The sequence below is a fragment of the Euleptes europaea genome, chromosome 4 (genome assembly GCF_029931775.1).
Source record: "Euleptes europaea isolate rEulEur1 chromosome 4, rEulEur1.hap1, whole genome shotgun sequence".
NCBI lineage: Eukaryota > Metazoa > Chordata > Lepidosauria > Squamata > Sphaerodactylidae > Euleptes > Euleptes europaea.
In genome coordinates this window covers 9157569-9177265 of record NC_079315.1, presented here as the reverse complement: position 1 = coordinate 9177265, position 19697 = coordinate 9157569, and the positions used below count along the sequence as shown (strand labels likewise).

Below are 19697 nucleotides of genomic sequence, written 5' to 3'. Positions count from 1 at the left end.
GGTTGCCAACCTCCTGGTGGTAAGCCAAAATAGACACCCCCGAGTATAAATGTAGTGGCTCCAAATCTAACACAGATCAACCCTACAAAGTATAGCTAAACAACAGACTTTATTATAACATTATCAATAACATTGACAAGCACATACAAAAAAGGCCCATTTCTTCCAACAGGATACCTGAGAAGGAACCTGTTGGAAGACTGTTAAGAAATAAAATTGTTGGTATCCTGGGAAGGAACCTTATGAAGGATCCTTGGATATGGATTCTTTAATATGAACTAAGAGACCTGGAGGGCCCAGGCTGGCCTGATCCGGTCAGATCTCAGAAGCTAAGCAGGGTCAGCCCTGGTTAGTATTTGGATGGGAGACCACCAAGGAATACCAGGGTTGCTGTGCAGAGGAAGGCACTGGCAAACCACCTCTGTTAGTCTCGTGCCTTGAAAACCCCATAAGGGGTCGCTATAAGTCGGCTGCGACTTGACGGCACTTTACACACAAACGCACACACACACAAGAGACGGGATGTATAAGGCTGGTGAAGCGGAACTGATGAAGAACTGAAACGGCCGTCTTCCTCTTCACTTTTGATCCCCTGCCTTGGGACTGAGTAATACCTGGAATCAACCTTGGAATATTGTGACTTTGTTGGATGCAAATTCTACACTTTCCACAACTTTGTGTCTTTATGCTTAAGAAATAGGACTTTTTGTATGTGCTTGTCAATGTTATTGTATAATACAGTCTGTTGTTTAGCTACACTTTGTATGGTTGATCTGTGTTAGATTTGGAGCAACCTCCAGGTGTTGGCTGGAGATCTGCTATTACAAGTGATCTCCAGGCAACAGAGATCAGTTCCATGGAGAAAATGGCAGCTTTGGCAATTGGGCTCTAGTCTACGGCATTGAAGTCTCTCCCCTCTCCAAAACCCGCCCTCCTCAGGTTTTCTTGTAAACGGCTGCATCCCGTGAAAGAAGCTGCGTGTATTTAGGTGGCACACTGGAATTCCATTGTGCTTGAGGATATTGCTCTGGAGGTGGCCGGGCCGCTTCCCAGGAGTGGCATCTCAGCACAAAAGAAACAACGCTGGACCACGCAGTCCCACGGTTGAGTCCTTTTGCCTGAGTGGTGTATGGGAATGGAAGAATCATAGAAGAAGAGTTGGTTTTTATATGCCGACTTTCTCTATCACTTAAGGAAGAATCAAACCAGCTTACAATCACCTTCCCTTCCCCACAACAGACACCCTGTGAGGGAGATGAGGCGGAGAGAGCTCTAAGAGAGCTGTGACTAGCCCATGGTCCCCCAGCTGGCTTCTTGTGTAGGAGTGGGGAAACAAATCCAGTTCACCAGATTAGCATCTGCTGCTCGTGTGGAGGAGTGGGGAATCAAGCCCGGTTCTCCTGATCAGACTCCGCCACTCCAATTGAATTGGAAGGGACCACCAGGGTCATCTAGTCCAACCCCCTGCACAATGCAGGAAATTCACAACTACCTCCTCCCCCACACCCCCAAAGAGGAGAAAGAGCAAAAGAGCAGCTAGCTGTCACAGGCTGTTTGGAAAGCCGCCAGAGTCTGCCTTCCAGCAGCTTCTAGCCAAGAGCATTGCAGCTTTATTGCTGCCGGCAAATCCAGAACATGCCAGCCACAGTAAATGAATGGATGGTACTACAGACTGAATGGGTGTGGGAGGCAATTTTTGAATGTCCCCATGGGGAACAAAAATCCCTGTACATACTCCCCCCTCCGACAGCTAGCACATCTGGGACGACGATTCTAGTTTGCCAACTTTGTGCATAAAGGTAGACAAGTGTTTTTCCCTATGTAAGGGAGAAGGGGAAATGTGACCTCCCCCTCACTGCAGTCTGAAGTGGTTCAATCCACCCCTATTGCTTCATTCTGCTGGATGTCTGTCTGTTTGTACATCTTGTACATTCTGATGTGTTGGAGATACATTTTAAATACTGGCCGGCTCTTAATCTCCGGAGGGGGAGGCAGGTGTCGGCTTGTATTGATCTTTTTCCTTTGTTCCTGTTAACTGTCGCTTGGTTTTGGACATATTTATTTCTAAACTTTTAAGAAAAGGCTTGAGATAGGTAGACCGGACCTGTATTTCTCTGTTCCTGTGAAATCATATTTCTTGCTTACAGAAAGGCACAGCAATTACCCCTCATCCTGTCCCACTGTAGCTCCAGGGTTTTTTGGTCAGACAGGTAGGTGAGCCATAGGTAGGGCTGGCTAGACCTCTGGCCCTCCTGCTACTGAACACTGGTCTAAATAGTTTCTTCTTGCAGAGCTGTGTATGATCCTGCATGTTTTAATTTGGAAGTCTTCCATGGGAACTGGGCCTGACAAGAGAATGAGGTCGTAAAATGCCAAGTGGTTAGAATGGACGGCAACACATCAGACTACAGATCACATTTTGGAATTGATCTGTTCCAGGAAGATATGATAGAGGTCTTTGAAATTATGCATGGTATGGAGAGAGTGGACAGGGAGAAGCTTTTCTCCCTCATAATACTATAATGTGGGGTCCTCTGCTGAAGCTGGAGGGCGAGAGATTCAAAACAGACAAAAATGAAGTATTTCTTCACACAACTGTGAAACTCCCTGCCCCAGGATGTGGTGGTGGCTGCCAACTTGGAAGGCTTGAAGAGGGGAGTGGACACGTTCATGGAGGAGAAGGGTATTCATGGCTACTTGTCAAAATGGATATTAGTCATGATGCAGACCTATTCTCTCCAGGATCAGAGGCGCATGCCGAATATATTAGTTGCCATGGAAGACAGGCAGGACAATGCTGCTGCAGTCGTCTTGCTTGTGGGCTCCCTAGAGGCAATGTTGCAGTGTTTTGCCGAAATAGCTAACCAGTCCGACCGGTAGTTTGGTGTATGCAGATAAGAACAGTCCAGTTTGTGGACTGTGATGGACCTAGGGTCTGATCCAATATAAGGCAGCTTCACGTGTTCAAGGATGCTGAGGAGCCTCCCTTTTCTGTCCTTCTCTGCAGACAGGCCAGCTCTCTCAGGGAGAAGGTTGTGGCCCCTTCCAAAACAGACACGGGTCTACCCCCACTATGCCATTCACACGTGTCGACTCCCCGAAGCAATGAGAGGGTAAGGCCATTTAAGCATGGGAGGCATTGCCGCTTTCTAGGTGCACATTTTCCCCATCCATAAGAACATAAGAAAGGCCACGCTGGATCAGACAAAGGCCCATCAAGTCCAGCAGTCTGTTCACACAGCGGCCAACCAGGCGCCTCCAGGAAGCTACAAGCAAGACGACTGCAGCAGCATTGCCCTGCCTGTGCTCCACAGCACCTAATATAATTATATATAGCATCTAGAGAGTGGAAAATCCAAGGCAAAACCTCCCATGTGTTTTCACCCAATTTATTTGCTTGTGTTCTGCTATAACAGAGTAAGGGATTGAACATAGCCATATTTCTGATTTTACTTATTCAAGTACGTTTTTATCCGCCTTTTCCTCCAAGGAGCTCAGAGCAGGTTACATGATTTTCTCATCTTTATTATCCTCCCAAGAGCCCTGTAAGGTAGGCTAGGCTCAGAAACAGTGACTAATGCACAACCCCCAGGAAAAGCAGTCCTCCGAGACCGCGTTTTGTCCCTCGAAAGCGACCAACTTCGAGGGGATTCCAGCCAGGTACTCAACGGGCTCGTCTTGGGCTTTGTACCCAGGCCCGATCCAGAGCCAGCTCCACTGGGCGTCTTCCCAGTCGACTTCCCTTCCGAAGGGTCAGGATCGGGCTTCTCGGGCACAGTGTTGTCTCCATCCTTCTTGTCATCCCCGTTTCCTGCCATAGCTGTCCAAACGTGGTACAGGAGCAGGAGCTGGAGCAAGGGACTCAATGTAAGGCTTTCCAGCCTCCCTGGGCAATCCCCACAAAATCACTCGCTCAGACGACCATCTGAGAAGCAGGTAACTTTATTGAGAAGCATCAGGTATGGCTAGGCCCCCTACACGGTCCGAGCTGCAAGTGCTTACCATTACAAAAGTGCACGACTATAAACAGTACTACATTGCAGGTGTCAGTTTCAAGTTTTGGGAATGCGGTGATAACAGTACCAGGCTAGACTAGAGAACATACATCAAAGGAGCTCATTAGCAGAAGCCAGGAAGCCAAGGTCAGGAGGGAGGGGGAAACGGGGAGAGGAGAGCGAGCAGAACATTCCAGCCGAAGCCTACTCAAGGAATACTCCAGTGGAGGCCTGAACCAACATTCCAGCAAGGGCCTGAACCGCCGCTTTTACGGGCAGAACAGAAAGAGAGACAAGGCAGTACTGCCACGTTGCCTCTAGGGAGCCCACAAGCAAGACGACTGCAGCAGCGTTAGTAGAAAAGGGCAAGAGTCCAGTAGCACCTTGTGTGTGTGTGAAGTGCCGTCAAGTCGCAGCCGACTTATGGCGACCCCTTTTTGGGGTTTTCATGGCAAGAGGCTAACAGAGGTGGTTTGCCTGCGCCTTCCCTCTGCACAGCAACCCTGGACTTCCTTGGCGGTCTCCCATCCAAATACTAACCAGGGCTGACCCTGCTTAGCTTCTGAGATCTGACAAGATCAGGCCAGCCTGGGCCCTCCAGGTCTCTTAGTTCACATTAAAGAATCCATATCCAAGGATCCTTCATAAGGTTCCTTCCCAGGATACCAACAATTTTATTTCTTAACAGGCTTCCAACATGTTCCTTCTCAGGTATCCTGTTGGAAGAAATGGGCCTTTTTGTATGTGCTTGTCAATGTTATTGATGATGTTATAATAAAAGTTATAGTAAAGTCTGTTGTAGTAGAAAAGAGCAAGAGCCCAGTAGCACCTTAAAGACTGACAAAAATATTTCCTGGCAGGGTATGAGCTTTCGTGAGCCACAGCTCACTTCTTCAGATACAGCTAGAATGTGAATCCATCTGTCTTTAATTCACAGTGGGTAGCCGTGTTAGTCGGCCTGCAGTAGTAGAAAAGGGCAAGAGTGTTGACATGTAAGACTGCACATGGGAAGCAGATAGAAAAAATCTAAGTGACAGCCAGGTGATGTCACATGACAGCTCATGACTGAGCAGAAAAACTGGCTTGCACTGGACTGAGCTAGACGGTCCTGGAGACAAGGCAGCCAACAGTTGATTGGCTGGCAGGTTGTGCCAGTTATGTATATAAGTGTATCATGTATATATTTGTGTGTGGGTTGTGAGAAGTGGATGCTTTGCGAAGCACTTTGGCACTGTGAAATAAAATAGCACTTTTGTATACGTGCTGACTCTGCGGTATTCACTCGCCTCTGGGGTGTCTGATACTTCTTCCAAACACCAACAAAGAGTCCAGTAGCGCCTGAATAACGGAAATATTCCCTGGCAGGGTGTGAGCTTTCGGGAGCCACAGCTCCCTTCTTCAGATGCAGCTAGAATGTGAATCCATCTGTCTTTAATTCACAGTGGGTAGCCGTGTTAGTCGGCCTGCAGTAGTAGAAAAGGGCCAGAGTCCAGTAGTGCCTGAAAGACTAATGAAAATATTCCCTGGCAGGGTGTGAGCTTTCGGGAGCCACAGCTCACTTCTTCAGAGAAAAGGGCCAGAGCCCAGTAGCCCCTGACAGACTAACGAAAATATTCCCTGGCAGGGTGTGAGCTTCCGGGAGCCACAGCACCCTTCTTCAGATCCAATGCAGCAGCCTCCCACGGCCACCAGTCTCTTCGGCCTGCGCCTAATGATGAGACTGCAGGGGAGACGCGCCGCGCGCCCCCTGCCGGGAGCTCCTTGCAGCAAGCAAAGGGGCGGCGCCACACGCGCTCGTGGGCGGGCCCGCCGCAGACTCCGCCCTCCGAGCCGGGAAGGCCGCCCAGGCCCGGGCCCGCGTCCCTTCCCCGCGCGCGCCTGCGCCAAGGCGGCCGGGGCCATGGCGGGGCGCGCGGCGGCCGGTGAGTGCTCGGCTCCCCCCTCCTCCTCCTCCTCCCCCTCCTCCCCCCTCCGCCCTTGAGCGACCCCCACGGCGGGCCTGGGAGGGGGATGCGGCCTGGGGCCCTTCCCAGCCAGGGCCGGCCCCCTCCCCGCCCCCTCGCCACGGGGGCCCGGCTCGCCACGGGGGCCCCCAGCCTGGCGCTGTTCTGGCCCCCCCCCCTGCAACCAGCAACGACAGGGCCGCCTCCAGCAAGGTGCAAAGGGCCTTGCAAGGACCTCGAGGCCCCAGCGGTGGAGGAGAAGGGAGCTGCGGCCCCCGAAAGCTCCTGCCCTGCCAGGAAATAGTTCTGTTAAGTCATTTTCTCCAGGTGAACTGATCTCTATCTGCACCTTAAAGACTAACGAAAATATTTCCTGGCAGGGTGTGAGCTTTCGTGAGCCACAGCTCACTTCTTCAGATACAGCTAGAATGTAAATCCATCTCTCCTCTACTTAGACAGATGGATTCACATTCTAGCAGTATCTGAAGAAGTGAGCTGTGGCTCCCGAAAGCTCACACCCTGCCAGGAAATATTTTCGTTAGTCTTTCAGGGGCTACTGGGCTCTGGCCCTTTTCTGATATTGGATCAGACCCTCAGTCCATCACAGTCCTGTTCTTATCTGCATACAGCTGTTGGGTATAGCAAACTACCGGTTGGATTGGTTAGCTATCTTGGCAAAACACTGCCACATTGCCTCTAGGGAGCCCACAAGCAAGACGACTGCAGCAGCGTTAGCAGAGTATTTTCTGGTAGGGTATGAGTTAGTTAGTATTTCCTGGCAGGATGTGAGCTTTCGTGAGCCACAGCTCCCTTCTTCAGATACAGCTAGAATGTGAATTCACATTCTAGATGGATTCACATTCTAGCTAACCAGTCCGACCGGTAGTTTGGTGTACCCAACAGGTGTATGCAGATAAGAACAGGACTGTGATGGACCGAGGGTCTGATCCAATATCAGAAAAGAGCAAGAGTCCAGTAACACCTGAAAGACTAACAAAAATATTTCATACCCTACCAGAAAATATTTTTGTTAGTCTTTAAGGTGCTACTGGACTCTTGCCCTTTTTGAAAAATATTTCCTGGCAGGGTATGAATTCACATTCTAGCTGTACCTGAAGAAGTGAGCTGTGGCTCCCGAAAGCTCATACCCTGCCAGGAAATATTTGTGTTAGTCTTTCAGGTGCTACTGGACTCTGGCCCTTTTCTACTACTGCAGACAGACTAACACGGCTACCCACTGGGAATGATCCAAATGGTGGAGAACAGGGTGGTGGGGTGGAGTCCTTGAAAATGGGGCCATACGGCGATGAAATAAAACCGCAGAACTATTAAGCCGAGCACCAACGAAGGATTTGAGGATCCCGCTGCCCAAATGTAGGCTGTGAATAGCTTCTGGCAATTACAGGGACGTTTTGAGACCATACGAAACGGGTGTTGGAGCATATTCTAAGGTCAATATTAAGGACTTCCACCCATTGGCTTATGATTCTATCGCTACAAAAACTCCATTGATTTTGTTGAGAAATTCACTCATAAAAAAAAAGTTGCTTCGGGGGCCCCTGAAGTTTAAGCTTCATTAGTTTCACAGCAGATCCGCCTCTGCATGGGGGCTCCAGATTAAGGATCCAGAGCGCGTGCATGCTCAGCCTTTTGAACCCTGCCCCTCCCGGCGAGGAGCTCAAGGCGAGATGTTTGGCTTGCCCTTCACACCAACCCTGTGAGGTAGGTGAGGCTCTGCGCGAGCGAGAGTGAGAAAGAGAGGCAGGCAGACAGGCCTCCAAGGGCCCCCAGCCAGCTTCCTAGCCACAAGGGCTGTTTGAACTCAGGCCTCGCATGAAGCCGCGTGAAATTTCTGCTGAGCCGGACTCCTGGTTTATGAACACGTGAGGCTGCCTTATACCGAATCAGACCCTTGGTCCATCCAAGTCAGTATTGTCTACTCAGACCGGCAGCGGCTCTCCAGGGTCTCAGGCTGAGTTTTTTCCCATCACCTCCTTGCCCGGTCCCTTTAACTGGAGATGCCGGGGATTGAACCTGGGACCTTCTGCATGCCAAGCAGATGCTCTATTGCTGAGCCACAGCCCCTTCCCAGTCTTTTCTCCTCTGATATGGGGGTCTTTCCCTTCTGTTCACTTGTTCTACCTGCCTACCTACCTGTCTACCTACCCATCTCGATGGGTAGCCGTGTTAGTCTGTCAATAGCAGTAGAAAAGAGCAAGAGTCCAGTAGCACCTTAAAGACTAGCCAAATTTCTGGCAGGGTTATGAGCTTTCGTGAGCCACAGCTGAAGCTTGGTTGGTCTTTAAGGTGCTACTGGATTCTTGCTCTGCGTTATCTAGTTATCTCTGTTCATACAGCTATAGCCTTGAGCAGAAAGCAAAGGAACAAAAACATGTCTAGTTCGTGTTATTCTTCTATTATTACCCTTATAAATTTTGCCAGACAGAGTTAACAGGATCATTTATATCCGATAATAGTCACGTCACCTGCGTCGTACCGCCAGATGCCTAGTTCGACATTTCCAGATTTTAAAATAAAGACGTAATTAAATTGGCCCTTAGCTCAATAAATATAGGGCGCTCCACAATAATATGTTCAAGAGGTTCAGCGTTGTCACGTGAGCATCTACATGTTCTATTTCAGTGTGGCCCTTTGTTATCTCTGCCCTCCAAAACAGCCGAAGGAAGGGCATTCCTTCTTGCCAAAGTAAAAGCTCTTCTGAGCTCTGCTGCCTAATCTTTTAAACTAGAGATGTTGAGGACTGAACCTGGGACCTTTTGCGTGGCAGGAATTGAACCCGGGACTCTTGGCTTCCAAAGTAGATTCTCTGCCCTTGCGCAGGGCCTCCTCTCCCGGATCCTAGTCTACGATCTCAAACCACTATACCTCTCTGCAGGGTTTGCATTTTTTTCTCTCCACTTCTCAAAGCTTTTATATGTTTTTTCCCCTCCCTAGGTAAAGTTGTTAGGCTTTTGGACAAACACGCCTTTTCTCTTCTGCGGATGACTAAAGGAACGCGTTGGCCGATCAACAGAAGGCTGTGCAGTAAACCTCAGGAAGGTGCAGCTCCAAAGACAAGCAGTGGGACTTCGAGTAAGCCAGAATAAGTTGCCCTTGATAATATGCATAATATCAAACTAAGGGTTTACTCTGAAGTAAGACTTCCTGGGTTCAGGGGGTCTATCCCTAACTCAGTCTGTATAGGATTTCAGCCCTAGGCGGCATTGTGTTGATAAGAGCTTGTTGGAAATCTGCCATTAGCCAGGTAGACACACTTTCAGTGCATTTCTAAGGGGAGTTACTCCAGTGTAACCCCACTGAAATGAATGGGTTTAGACTGGAGTAACTTTCCTTAGGAATGCACTGTAAGCCCTCTGCCCCCATTCCACCACGGTCACTAGCTTAACCGGCTTTGCCGGTTTTAATGTTCTGGCCTGGGGAACATTAATGCATTTTAGTTAGAGTGTTTTTTAAACTGCCTTTTGTCTAAGGAGCTCAGCACGGTGTATGTGGTTCTCCTCCCCCGCTACTTTATCTGCACAACAACCTTGCTAGGTAGGTTGAGTGGAGAGAGAATGACTGATCTACAGTCACCCAGTAAATATCATGGTGAGTGGGGATTTGAACCCGCTTCTCCCTAGTCCAGGGGTCGGCAAACTCATTAGTCAGAAGAGCCAAATATCAACAGTACAACGATTGAGATTTCTTTTGAGAGCCAAATTTCTTAAAACTTAAACTATATAGATAGGTACACTGTTTATTAACTTAATAAACTTGAATTAAAGTTTTAAGCCTTAATTAAACTATAGGTACACTGAATAAAACTTGATATCATACTTAGTGATCTTATTTATTGATAAAAATTAAATTGTAAGTCCCTGCCATTTCCCCCTCCCTGCCTGGAGGCCTGGTCTACCGCCATAAAAGCCTATTGGTAGACCTGGCCTCCGGCTGAGTCCCATTGGGAGGCCAGGTCTACCCATTGGCTTTCTTGGCAGTAGACCTGGCCTCCGGAGGCCCATAGAAGCCAATTGGTAGACCTGGCCTCCCCCTCCTCGGAGTCCAGGTCTACCGCCAAGAAAGCCAGTGGGTAGACATGGCCTCCCAATGGGACTCAGCCAGAGGCTAGGTCTACCAAAGGAAGCCTGCCCCGCCCAACAGCTGATAGGCGGGGGGGGGGCAGGAACTGCCGAGCCGCCCGCCCAGCAATCGCGCAGCTAGAGGGGAGGGGAGGCTTTAGCCTCCCAACTATTGAGGGCAAGGGAAAGGGGGACCTGGCCATTCTCCACGGCGGGGGGGGGGGGAGAGACAGCGCGCCCGCTCGCCTGCTCTCTCGCGCTCGCTCTCTCAGGCATGCTGGCTCCGCAGCCCGACTGCCGGCTCAAGCGGGCACAAGAGCAGGGGCTCCAAACCATGTTCAGAGAGCCGCACTCAACGGGCCAAAGAGCCGCATGCGGCTCGGGAGCCGCAGTTTGCAGACCCCTGCCCTAGTCTACTGTGCCGCACTGGCTGAGGCAGGGCACTAGAAAACAGACCTGTAAACATTTTGGTTGTAATTGCCCCAGGCATCTGTTGAGGTGTGCCACCTACCCCTAGGTAGTTTTCTAAAAACTTTGCACACACACCCCTCCCCAAATTGGCCTTTTTATATTTGCATATGGCAGGAGGGTTGCATATACATATAAATGCAGGATGTAGCTTCTGGGCATCTTACTTTAAAATTCTCCCTGTGAGTGAAATTTTGTGGACTGGAAGCTTCTTGTGTTCGGGTCTGCCAATTTCATCACTCAGGAAGTGGTTGCGGTTGTGCAGTTACCAACCTTGCGTTGCTTGATCCAAGTATCGAGGTCTATTCCCGAGGGCTAGCAGCGTTAGATGTCAGCAGCCAAAATAACAGAGTTTTGTGGAACCACATTTATTGTGGCAGAAGCTTTTGTGATCTGCAGTACACTTCGTCAGGTGCATGAAGTTCTGAATTCAGTTGGCAGAGGTATGTATACCCAGAGCTGCAAACAGTGGGGGGTTATATTGCAGAAAGAGGTCAGGAGGCTCAGTTTCTAAGATGATGTGCTAAATGATTCATTCAAAAAAAGGAAGGAGTTCAAGGGTGAATGGAGCAAAAATCGGTCCCTTTCCCCACCTTACCCCAGTACACTCTGCTGCTTGGAATATTTTTGTCTCTCGGGGTGGGGTTTGCAGAGTCTTCCTTTTAGCTGGCTACCCTAGTTCTACTTATAAATTGAAGGGGAATTGAAAAGTGTAACTTTTGATTGGCTCTTATTGGAGTTTCCTAAAAGGGTCAGTAGGATTGCTACGTTGTCCCTGCTGTCTGATTGGTTCTTCTCTAACCAGGCTAAGGGACCAGTGCAACCGATCTATTTTCCCTCCTTTAATAGGTTAACTTTACAAACCCTTAATTTGCATGATTATTCAAGCTTTCTAACACTCATACAGACCTTAAATTAATTCTTACAATGATAATCATACAAATATATACGTGGGGTTTTTGATTTCCTCGCAGGGCTTTATGCTATGTATGAGAACTCCTTCCCTTTTGAAAGATCCAGGGGTTTTGTTGTCGTTGGTAAGCGTCGTGCTCCTGAAATGTTTGGCAGTATCCTTTGGGGGTGGGGCTTCCCCGCTGTACGCCAGCCACTCAAAACTCATTCATGGAAGATTTATTAGCCAGTGAATTTAAGGGTCTCGCTATGCTGGATAGTTTTTGAAGCTCTTTTGGCCAGCATTCTTTGACTTGGTTAATGTGCAGGATGGGGAAAGTGTTTCTGTGCCCCCAGGCCCCTGCACCCGGCCTCTGGCTGCCTCCGGACATTGTACTTTCCTCTCCGTCCACAGTCCTGCCCTGTTGCTCAAAGCCGTGGATTACTTTTGTGAGGCCTACAGGCGCAGGGACGACGGAGCGGGTCAGATGTTGCGTCACTCGGCAAATGCCTGCGCAACGCTCCACAGTCGTAATCCGGATTAAAATATACACCCACTGGGTGGGAAAATGGTATTTCGCCGGGTGACCATCTTAATCAGAGTGACACCTTTCAGTCCAGTGAAGTCGACGGACTTAGAAGTGCTTCACTCTGCTTAGAGCTACTCCGAAAGTGTTTTGAGTATTCCTTCAAAACCACAGGCTGGATTCCTGCAGCAACAATTAACAAGCATGTTTTTGTGCTTAATAGTTTAGTTTATTGTTGTTACAGTCGTAGACCAGCATTTTCTTAATATTTTTTTTAAAAATAGCAAAAAGGCCGTTTGTAACACAGTAAGTAGCTGCTATGGGAATTTTACTGGCTTTTCCATCCGGTGAAGTCCCTTTTCTCTCATATTAAAAAAAATAAATCTTTCCGGTTCCCAAAGCAACACAGCTGGAGATCTCTTCAGATCACTCCAGCCAGAAATAGCCTTTAAATGCATTCTTCGAGTGCCGCTTTTATTATCATAAACTTTCCTTTTTTAATTGTTATATAGCTGATAGTTCTTAAGGGCAACAGCCTGGTAATAGTGCTCATGCCTGCTCATTTTGTGTATGCCCTTGTCTCTTTTCCTTCTTTTTTTGCATCACCTCCCCCTCCCCGTTGATTGGCATTGTGTTACCCAAGCCATTTTGCTTAATACTGGGGGGCGGGGCGGGGGACACATACATGAAGCTGCCGTATACTGAATCAGACCCTCGGTCCATCAAAGTCAGTATTATTTGCTCAGACTGGCAGCAGCTCTCAGGCAGAGGTCTTTCAGACATCACGTACATGCCTAGTCCCTTTAACTGGAGATTCCGGGGATTGAACCTGGGACCTTCTGTATGCCAAGCAGATGCTATGGCCCCTCCACTTCAGATTTATTTATTTAGATATTTATTGATTTAATGGGAACCCAATGTGGCTTACAACATTTTCCTCCCTTCCTCTGTGTTATCCTCGCAACAACCCTGTGAAGTAGATCACGATGGGTAGCCATGCTGGTCTGTCAATAGCAATAGAAAAGAGCAAGAGTCCAGTAGCACCTTAAAGGCTAACAAAATTTCTGGCAGGGTATGAGCTTTCGTGAACCACAGCTCACTTCTTCAGATACAGCTAGAATGTGAGTCGGTCTATCCTTAAGTACAGAAGAGTGAATTAGACACACAATGGCAATGTAAAATGTCAAAAGCAAGTAAATGACATTAGCAGGCATGATTGGATTAGGTGTGGAATGCAGAGGGGTAGTGGGCGCGGAGATATCAGCATTGGTAACAGGTCAGGAATCACAGCTCTCTATTCAATCCAGGAGAATGCATTGTCTTGAGCTTCATTGTAATAATTCACATTCTGGCTGTATCTGAAGAAGTGAGCTGTGGCTCAGGAAAGCTCCTACCCAGCCAGAAATTTTGTTAGCTTTAAGGTGCTCCTGAATTCTCGCTCTTTTCGACTGATATTGCCAGACTAACACAGCTACCCATTGTGACCTACCCCAGATTGTAGTGCAGCGCTTTAACCACTACACCATGCTGGTTTCTCAAACCCAGGCAGTTTGCTGCAGTTGTTGTATCCACCACCTCCTCTCCAGCCTCTTGAATGTGACATGCGGCACAAGTTGTACTCTCTGAATCCAAAGCCAGTTGCGTCCCTGTGCCTGGGCAACATTGCCAGCAAAATAGGGGAAGGGGCCATGGCTCAGTGGTTGAGCATCTGCTCGGCATGCAGAAGGTCCCAGGTTCAATCCCCTGCATCTCCAGATAAAGGGACCAGGCAAGCAGGTGATGGGAAAGACCTCTGCCTGAGACCCTGGAGAGCTGCTGCCGGTCTGAGTAGACAATACTGACTTTGATGGACCGAGGGTCTGGTTCAGGATAAGGCAGCTTCATGTGGTCATATGTTCAATTGCAGCGCAAGCCTGGCACAGAGTGGTGTTACTCAGGTGTTTATTTTCCACCCCATGCTTTCCACAGATCCCTCCTTCAGATTGCCTGGACACAAGCCCTCTGAATGGGACAAGAGGTTTTTGCTATGGACGGGCCGTTACAAGAAAGCAGAAGACATACCAGAAACCATGTCGTAAGTGCCTGCTTTCATACTCACCCCAGATGTGTCTGTTTCTGAAAGCGGGGGGCGGGGGGGACAGGGACAAACTGCCCTAGATGCCCTCAAGGCTCAGCACACACACCCCAGCTTATTGATTCATCTCACCTATGGGGAGTGGGCCAAACGTTGCGCCTGTCCGCCCTTTGACCTTTAGGCTTATAGAGTCAGAGAGGAAGCCTGTTTGCCTATTTGATGCATCAGCCAGCGTGGTGTAGTGGCTAGGAGTGGTGGACTCTAATCTTGAGAACCGGGTTTGATTCCCCACTCTTCCACATGAGCAGCTGGGTGACCTTGGGCTAGTCACAGAATCAAACCCGGTTCTCCAGATTAGAGTCCGCCGCTCCTAGCCACTACACCACGCTGGCTGATGCATCAAATAGGCAAACAGGCTTCCTCTCTGACTCTATAAAAACCAACTCTTCACCACGTTGGCCATTGTGGGAGGCAGGTTGCTGAACGAGACGGACCCACAAGAAGGATGCTGTTGAGAGGTAAAGGTGAGGGAGTGGGTTCGGGGTCCTACTATTGCCTTTACATTTACACACACCATTTCCTTATGGTCAGAGAATGAAATGCCAAAATAATTGCTGTCTATATGTGCGTATAGCAAGGAGCGTGAGTGGTTCCTGGCCCAAGTCTTCTGTTCCATACCCCTGCTTGTGTGTCCTATTTGGCCAACGCGGTTGCCCAGGGATGGATTAGGAAAGTCCCCCCCCCTTTTTTTTTTTAGCCTTTAACTTGCAGCTCAGACCTCATCCAGAATACTGTGTTCAGTTTGGGGCACTGCAATTTAAGAAAGATGTCGACAAGCTGGAATGTGTCCTGAGGAGGGCAACGAAGATGGTAAGTGGTCTGGAGACCAAGGGTGAAAATGCATAGTCGCTTTAGCCTCCTTTATTCCGATTCAGCCAGGATCGAACGCATGCGTTTCGCCAAACGTGCATTTGATCCTGGCTGAAACGGAATAAAGGAGGCTAAAGCGACCATGCGTTTTCGCCCCAAGTCCTGTGAGGAAAGGCTGAAGGAGCTGGGTATGTTTAGCCTGAAGAGAAGACCGAGAGGGGATATGATAACCATCTTCAAGTACTTGAAGGGCTGTCATATAGAGGATGGTGCCAAGTTGTTTTCTGTTGCCCCAGAAGGTCGGACCAGAACCAACGGGTTGAAATTAAATCAAGAGAGTTTCTGTCTAGACATTAGGAAGAATTTTCTAACAGTCAGAGCGGTTCCTCAGTGGAACAGGCTTCCTCAGGAGGTGGTGAACTCTCCTTCCTCGGAGGTTTTTAAGCAGAGGCTAGATGGCCATCTGTCAGCCATGCTGGTTCTATGACCTTAAGCAGATCATGAGAGGGAGGGCACCTTGGCCATCTTCTGGGTATGGAGTAGGGGTCACTGGGGGTGTGTGGGGAGGGAGGTAGTTGTGAATTTCCTGCATTGTGCAGGGGGTTGGACCAGATGACCCTGGTGGTCCTTTCCAACTCTATGATTCTAGGTGGGGTCTTCCTCCTAAGGTAAGCAAACCAGCACGGTTGCCTAAGCAGTCAGGGGCCTGACGTCGTCTTGGTTCTTTTCAGGTTCGAAATCATCGACGCCGCAAGGAACAAGATGCGTGTGAGGATGGGCTACGTGATGATCGTGTTGACCATCGTGGGCTGCATAGTCATGGTCATTTCAGGAAAACAGGCGAGTACAAAAAGACTGATGAACCGGCAAGAGCCGGAATTTATCCTTCTCTTGCGCGCAACAACGACCCCCGTTCTGTGACATTCTTTAAAGCATATCCGGGGGCAAGGAGAACGCTTGAAGCGTGATGCAACATGTTCTAGTGTCTGCAATAAACCTGTCCGACTAAACTGAATGCGTTTTGGCTTAAGGGGGGCGGGATATCTGCCTTTTTATCAAAAGAGCTGATGTAATATGGCAGCTAAGGAGACTGGGCTATGAAGTAGGAATCCCGTTTAGTTCTTATTTCTGCCACCACCTCCCTAGATGTTCCTGGTGGTGTTGGTCTGTAGCTGCAAAATCAAAAAGATGTAAGGCTAGAATGCCCCTTGTTAAAAGAGCCAGCGTGGTGTAGTGGTTAAGAGTGGCGGTTTGGAGTGGTGGAGTCTGATCCAGAGAACCAGGTTTGATTCCCCACTCCACACGAGCAGCGGCGGCTAATCTGGTGAACCGGGTTGGTTTCCCCACTCCTCCCACATGAAGGTTGCTGGGTGACCTTGGGCTAGTCACACTCTCTCAGCCCCACCTACCTCACAGGGTGTCTGTTTTGGGGAGGGGAAGGCGATTGTAAGTCAGATTGATTCTTCCATAGTAGAGAAAGTCAGCATAATAAAAACCAACTATTCTTCTTGGAATGCTTGATAGCGTTATCCCACCATAGACTTGCTTAGCATAAGGGTGGGTTCTGAGCCGAAATGCCCTGCGATCAAGATGCCGTTCCCGCAAAGTTCCATAGTCTTACTTGCCCGTTCTCCCGCAGGCTGTTGCAAGACACGAATCCCTGACGAGCCAGAACTTGGAGAAGAAAGCTCGCTGGAGACAAGAGGCCGAGAGCGCAGCGGCAAAGCCCTAACCAAGAATGCTGGGGCATAACCTGCTGCTTCCCGTACTGCAGAAACAGAAATTATTTTGTAATAGCCCTGAAGTCCCATCCCTTCTTGAGGACTTCATAGTTTGGATGTGTCAGGCACCCCTTAATAGCATGTGAAGGCAGCCGGGCTTTGAGCTCAGGCATTAAATCCACTGCCCTTATGTTCACTTACAAGCGTATTAATGTTCGAGTAGCTCGTAAAAAAAAAAACATTGCCTTGTCGACCCGGCAGGCCTGCAAAAGGTACTGAATTGCTCTGGACTGGAGGAAAAAATGTTTTTAAGCTTGGTTTGTTTGAGCGAGAAGCGGAGACATCTTCACACCATGTGGTTCCTCTCATACTTTAATCCAGTTATGTAAACATGCACTGTGGCAACAGTAAAGGAATATTTATGTATATTGCTCTATTGCTTGTTCATACAATATTACCCATAGAAGCAAATGTTTTGCACAGTAGAAGAGGAGTTGGTTTTTCAACGCCGACTTTCTCTACCACTTAAGGGAGACTCAAACCAGCTTACAATCACCTTCCCTTTCCCTCCCCGCCAGACACCCTGTGAGGTAGGTGGGGAGCTGAGAGAGCTCTAAGAGAGCTGTGACTAGCCCAAGGTTACCCAGCTGGCTTCTTGTGGAGTGGGGAAACAAATCCAGTTCACCAGATTAGCCTCTGCCGCTCTTGTGGAGAAGTGGAGAATCAAACCCGCTTCTCCAGATCAGAGTCCACCGCTCTTAACCACTACACCACGCTGCAATAGGTTGCAATGGTGAATTGTCGCTTTACTCTGGTGAGGGTAAGAATCCCAAAAGCCCTTGCTGTTAACCCTGAGATTTTCAGAAGCCCTTGCTTTAGGAAATAGCTGGCAGCTATTTATTTACCTCCATTTGTACCCCACATCTTTCTTCAGCCAGGGGCTATGATTGAGCTTTGGGGGAAAAGGAAGTCCTCACAATGCCAATGTTGAAACTGCTCTACGTTTCAAAATTGTAGCGGGATAGCCTAATGTTAGAGCTACCTGTGCAGGCTGAGAAAATGCAAACCCACATGAACACACGAAGCTGCCTTATACTGATAGAGACCCTTGGTCCAACCAAGTCAGTATTGTCTACTCAGACCGGCAGCGGCTCTCCAGGGTCTCAGGCAGAGGTCTTTCACATCACCTACTTGCCTAGCCCTTTTAACTGGAGATGCCGGGGATTGAACCTGGGACCTTCTGAATGCCAAGCAGATGCTCTACCACCGAACCACAGCCCCTTATACTGAATCAGACCCTCGGTCCATCAGGGTCAGTACTGTCTACTCAGAGTAGTGGGGTTCTCCAGGGTCTTTCACATCACCTACTTACCTGAACCTTAATTGGAGATGCTGGGGATTGAACCAGGGACCTTCTGCACGCAAAGCAGATGCTCTCCCACTGAGCCACTGTCCCTCCCAAAGAGTGAGTTAATTCAGGATTAGTACCGCATGGAAGACATGCTGGTTCAGTGGAATGTTTTTGCTGTTAGGTAGATCAGGTTAACTTCTCATTTGCAAGTAACAGTTTGGTTTCTCGTCCATCACCTCACCGTAGTATTTCTCTAGAGATTTGCAGTCCTGGAAGAGATTATTTTTTTAAACTGCCTCCTTGCTGAGACTTGGATCTCACATTGCTCCAGTTCTTACAGCTAGCAGCCCATGTGACAATTCAGATTGGAAATCAGTCCCTGGCAGACCTGGTGGGTAGATGTTACTGCACTGGACCAATGCCACAACTCCTTGGAAGTGGTGGTTTGAAAGGCAGCTTCCACTGAACAACCAGAGCCTTAAAGGATGGCTTCAGCAGCCAGTGCACGGAGTCTTACTTTTGCCTGAAAGAAGATAACATAAGAAAGGCTATACTAGATCAGACCAAGGTCCACCAAGTCCAACAGTCTGTTCACACAGTGGCCAACTAGGTGCCTCTAGGAAGCCCACAAACGAACACTGCAGCAGCATTCTCCTGCTTGTGTTCCACAACACCTAATATAATAGGCATGCTCCTCTGATCCTGAAGAGAACAGGTATGCATCATGACTAGTATCCATTTTTAATTTTAATAGTAGCCATGAATAGCCCTCTTCTCCATGAACATGTCCACTTTCCTCTTAAAGCCTTCCAAGTTGGCAGCCATCACCATCTCCTGGGACAGGGAGTTCCACAATTTCACTATGCATTGTGTGAAAAAATACTTCCTTTTATCTGTTTTCAATCTCTCACCCTCCAGCTTCAGCAGATGACCCTAAATTCTTGTATTATGAGATGAGAAAAGCTTCTCCCTGTCCACTCTCCATACCGTGCATAATTTTCTCGACCTCTATCATGTCTCCCCTTAGCCACTTTTCCAAGCTAAGCAGCCCTAAACGTTTCAACCGCTCTTCATAGGGCAGTTTCTTTAGCCCCCTGATCATTTTGGTTGCTTTTTCTGCATATTCCTCCAGCTATTATTGTCTTACCAAAGCATGCCTGTAGTCATGCATGTTAATTGCCATGCAAGAGGAAGGAAACGCAACCTGGACGGCAGGGCACATACTCCTGATTGTGGTTAAGAGTGTCTGACTGGGATCTGGGAGACCCGGGTTCGAATCCCCACTCTGCAATAGACACTTGGGCCTGTCTCTCTCACACATACAGCCTAACCTACCCCATAGGGTTGTTGTGAGATTAAACATCGGAGGAGATGTGAACAGTGTTGCCGCTTTGGGTCCCTGTTGGGGCGAAAGATGGCCTACAAATGAAGTTTTTTAAAAAGAATGCTTCATTTTAAACAGCATTAGCAACTCTTTCACTAGCAGCTGAGATTATTTACACTATGCAGAAGTTAGAAGAAGAGTTGGTTTTGATATGCCGACTTTCTCTACCACTTAAGGAAGAATCAAACCGGCTTACAATCACCTTCCCTTCCCCTCCCAACAGACACCGTGAGGCTGAGAGAGCGCTACGAGATTAGAGTCCAACCGCTCCAAACCACTGCCCTTAACCACTACACCACGCTGGCTCCCAGCGTGACTGGCCCAAGGTCACCCAACAAACAAGTTTCCATGGCAGAGTGAGAATCCGAATCTGGATTTACCAGAACCTAGCCTG

The 19697-nt window shown here is 48.7% G+C and overlaps 1 protein-coding gene across 1 annotated transcript; it reads left to right on the top strand.

Annotated features, from left to right (window-relative positions):
- The first annotated feature begins 5895 nt into the window (after positions 1 to 5895).
- Positions 5896 to 16606, top strand: FAM162A (family with sequence similarity 162 member A). Its single transcript, XM_056849229.1, has 5 exons — positions 5896 to 5917; positions 8894 to 9031; positions 13872 to 13977; positions 15579 to 15687; positions 16487 to 16606. The coding sequence occupies exons 1-5, from the start codon at positions 5896 to 5898 to the stop codon at positions 16577 to 16579; spliced, it is 468 nt and encodes a 155-aa protein (XP_056705207.1). The 3' UTR covers positions 16580 to 16606.
- Positions 16607 to 19697: the final 3091 nt, after the last annotated feature.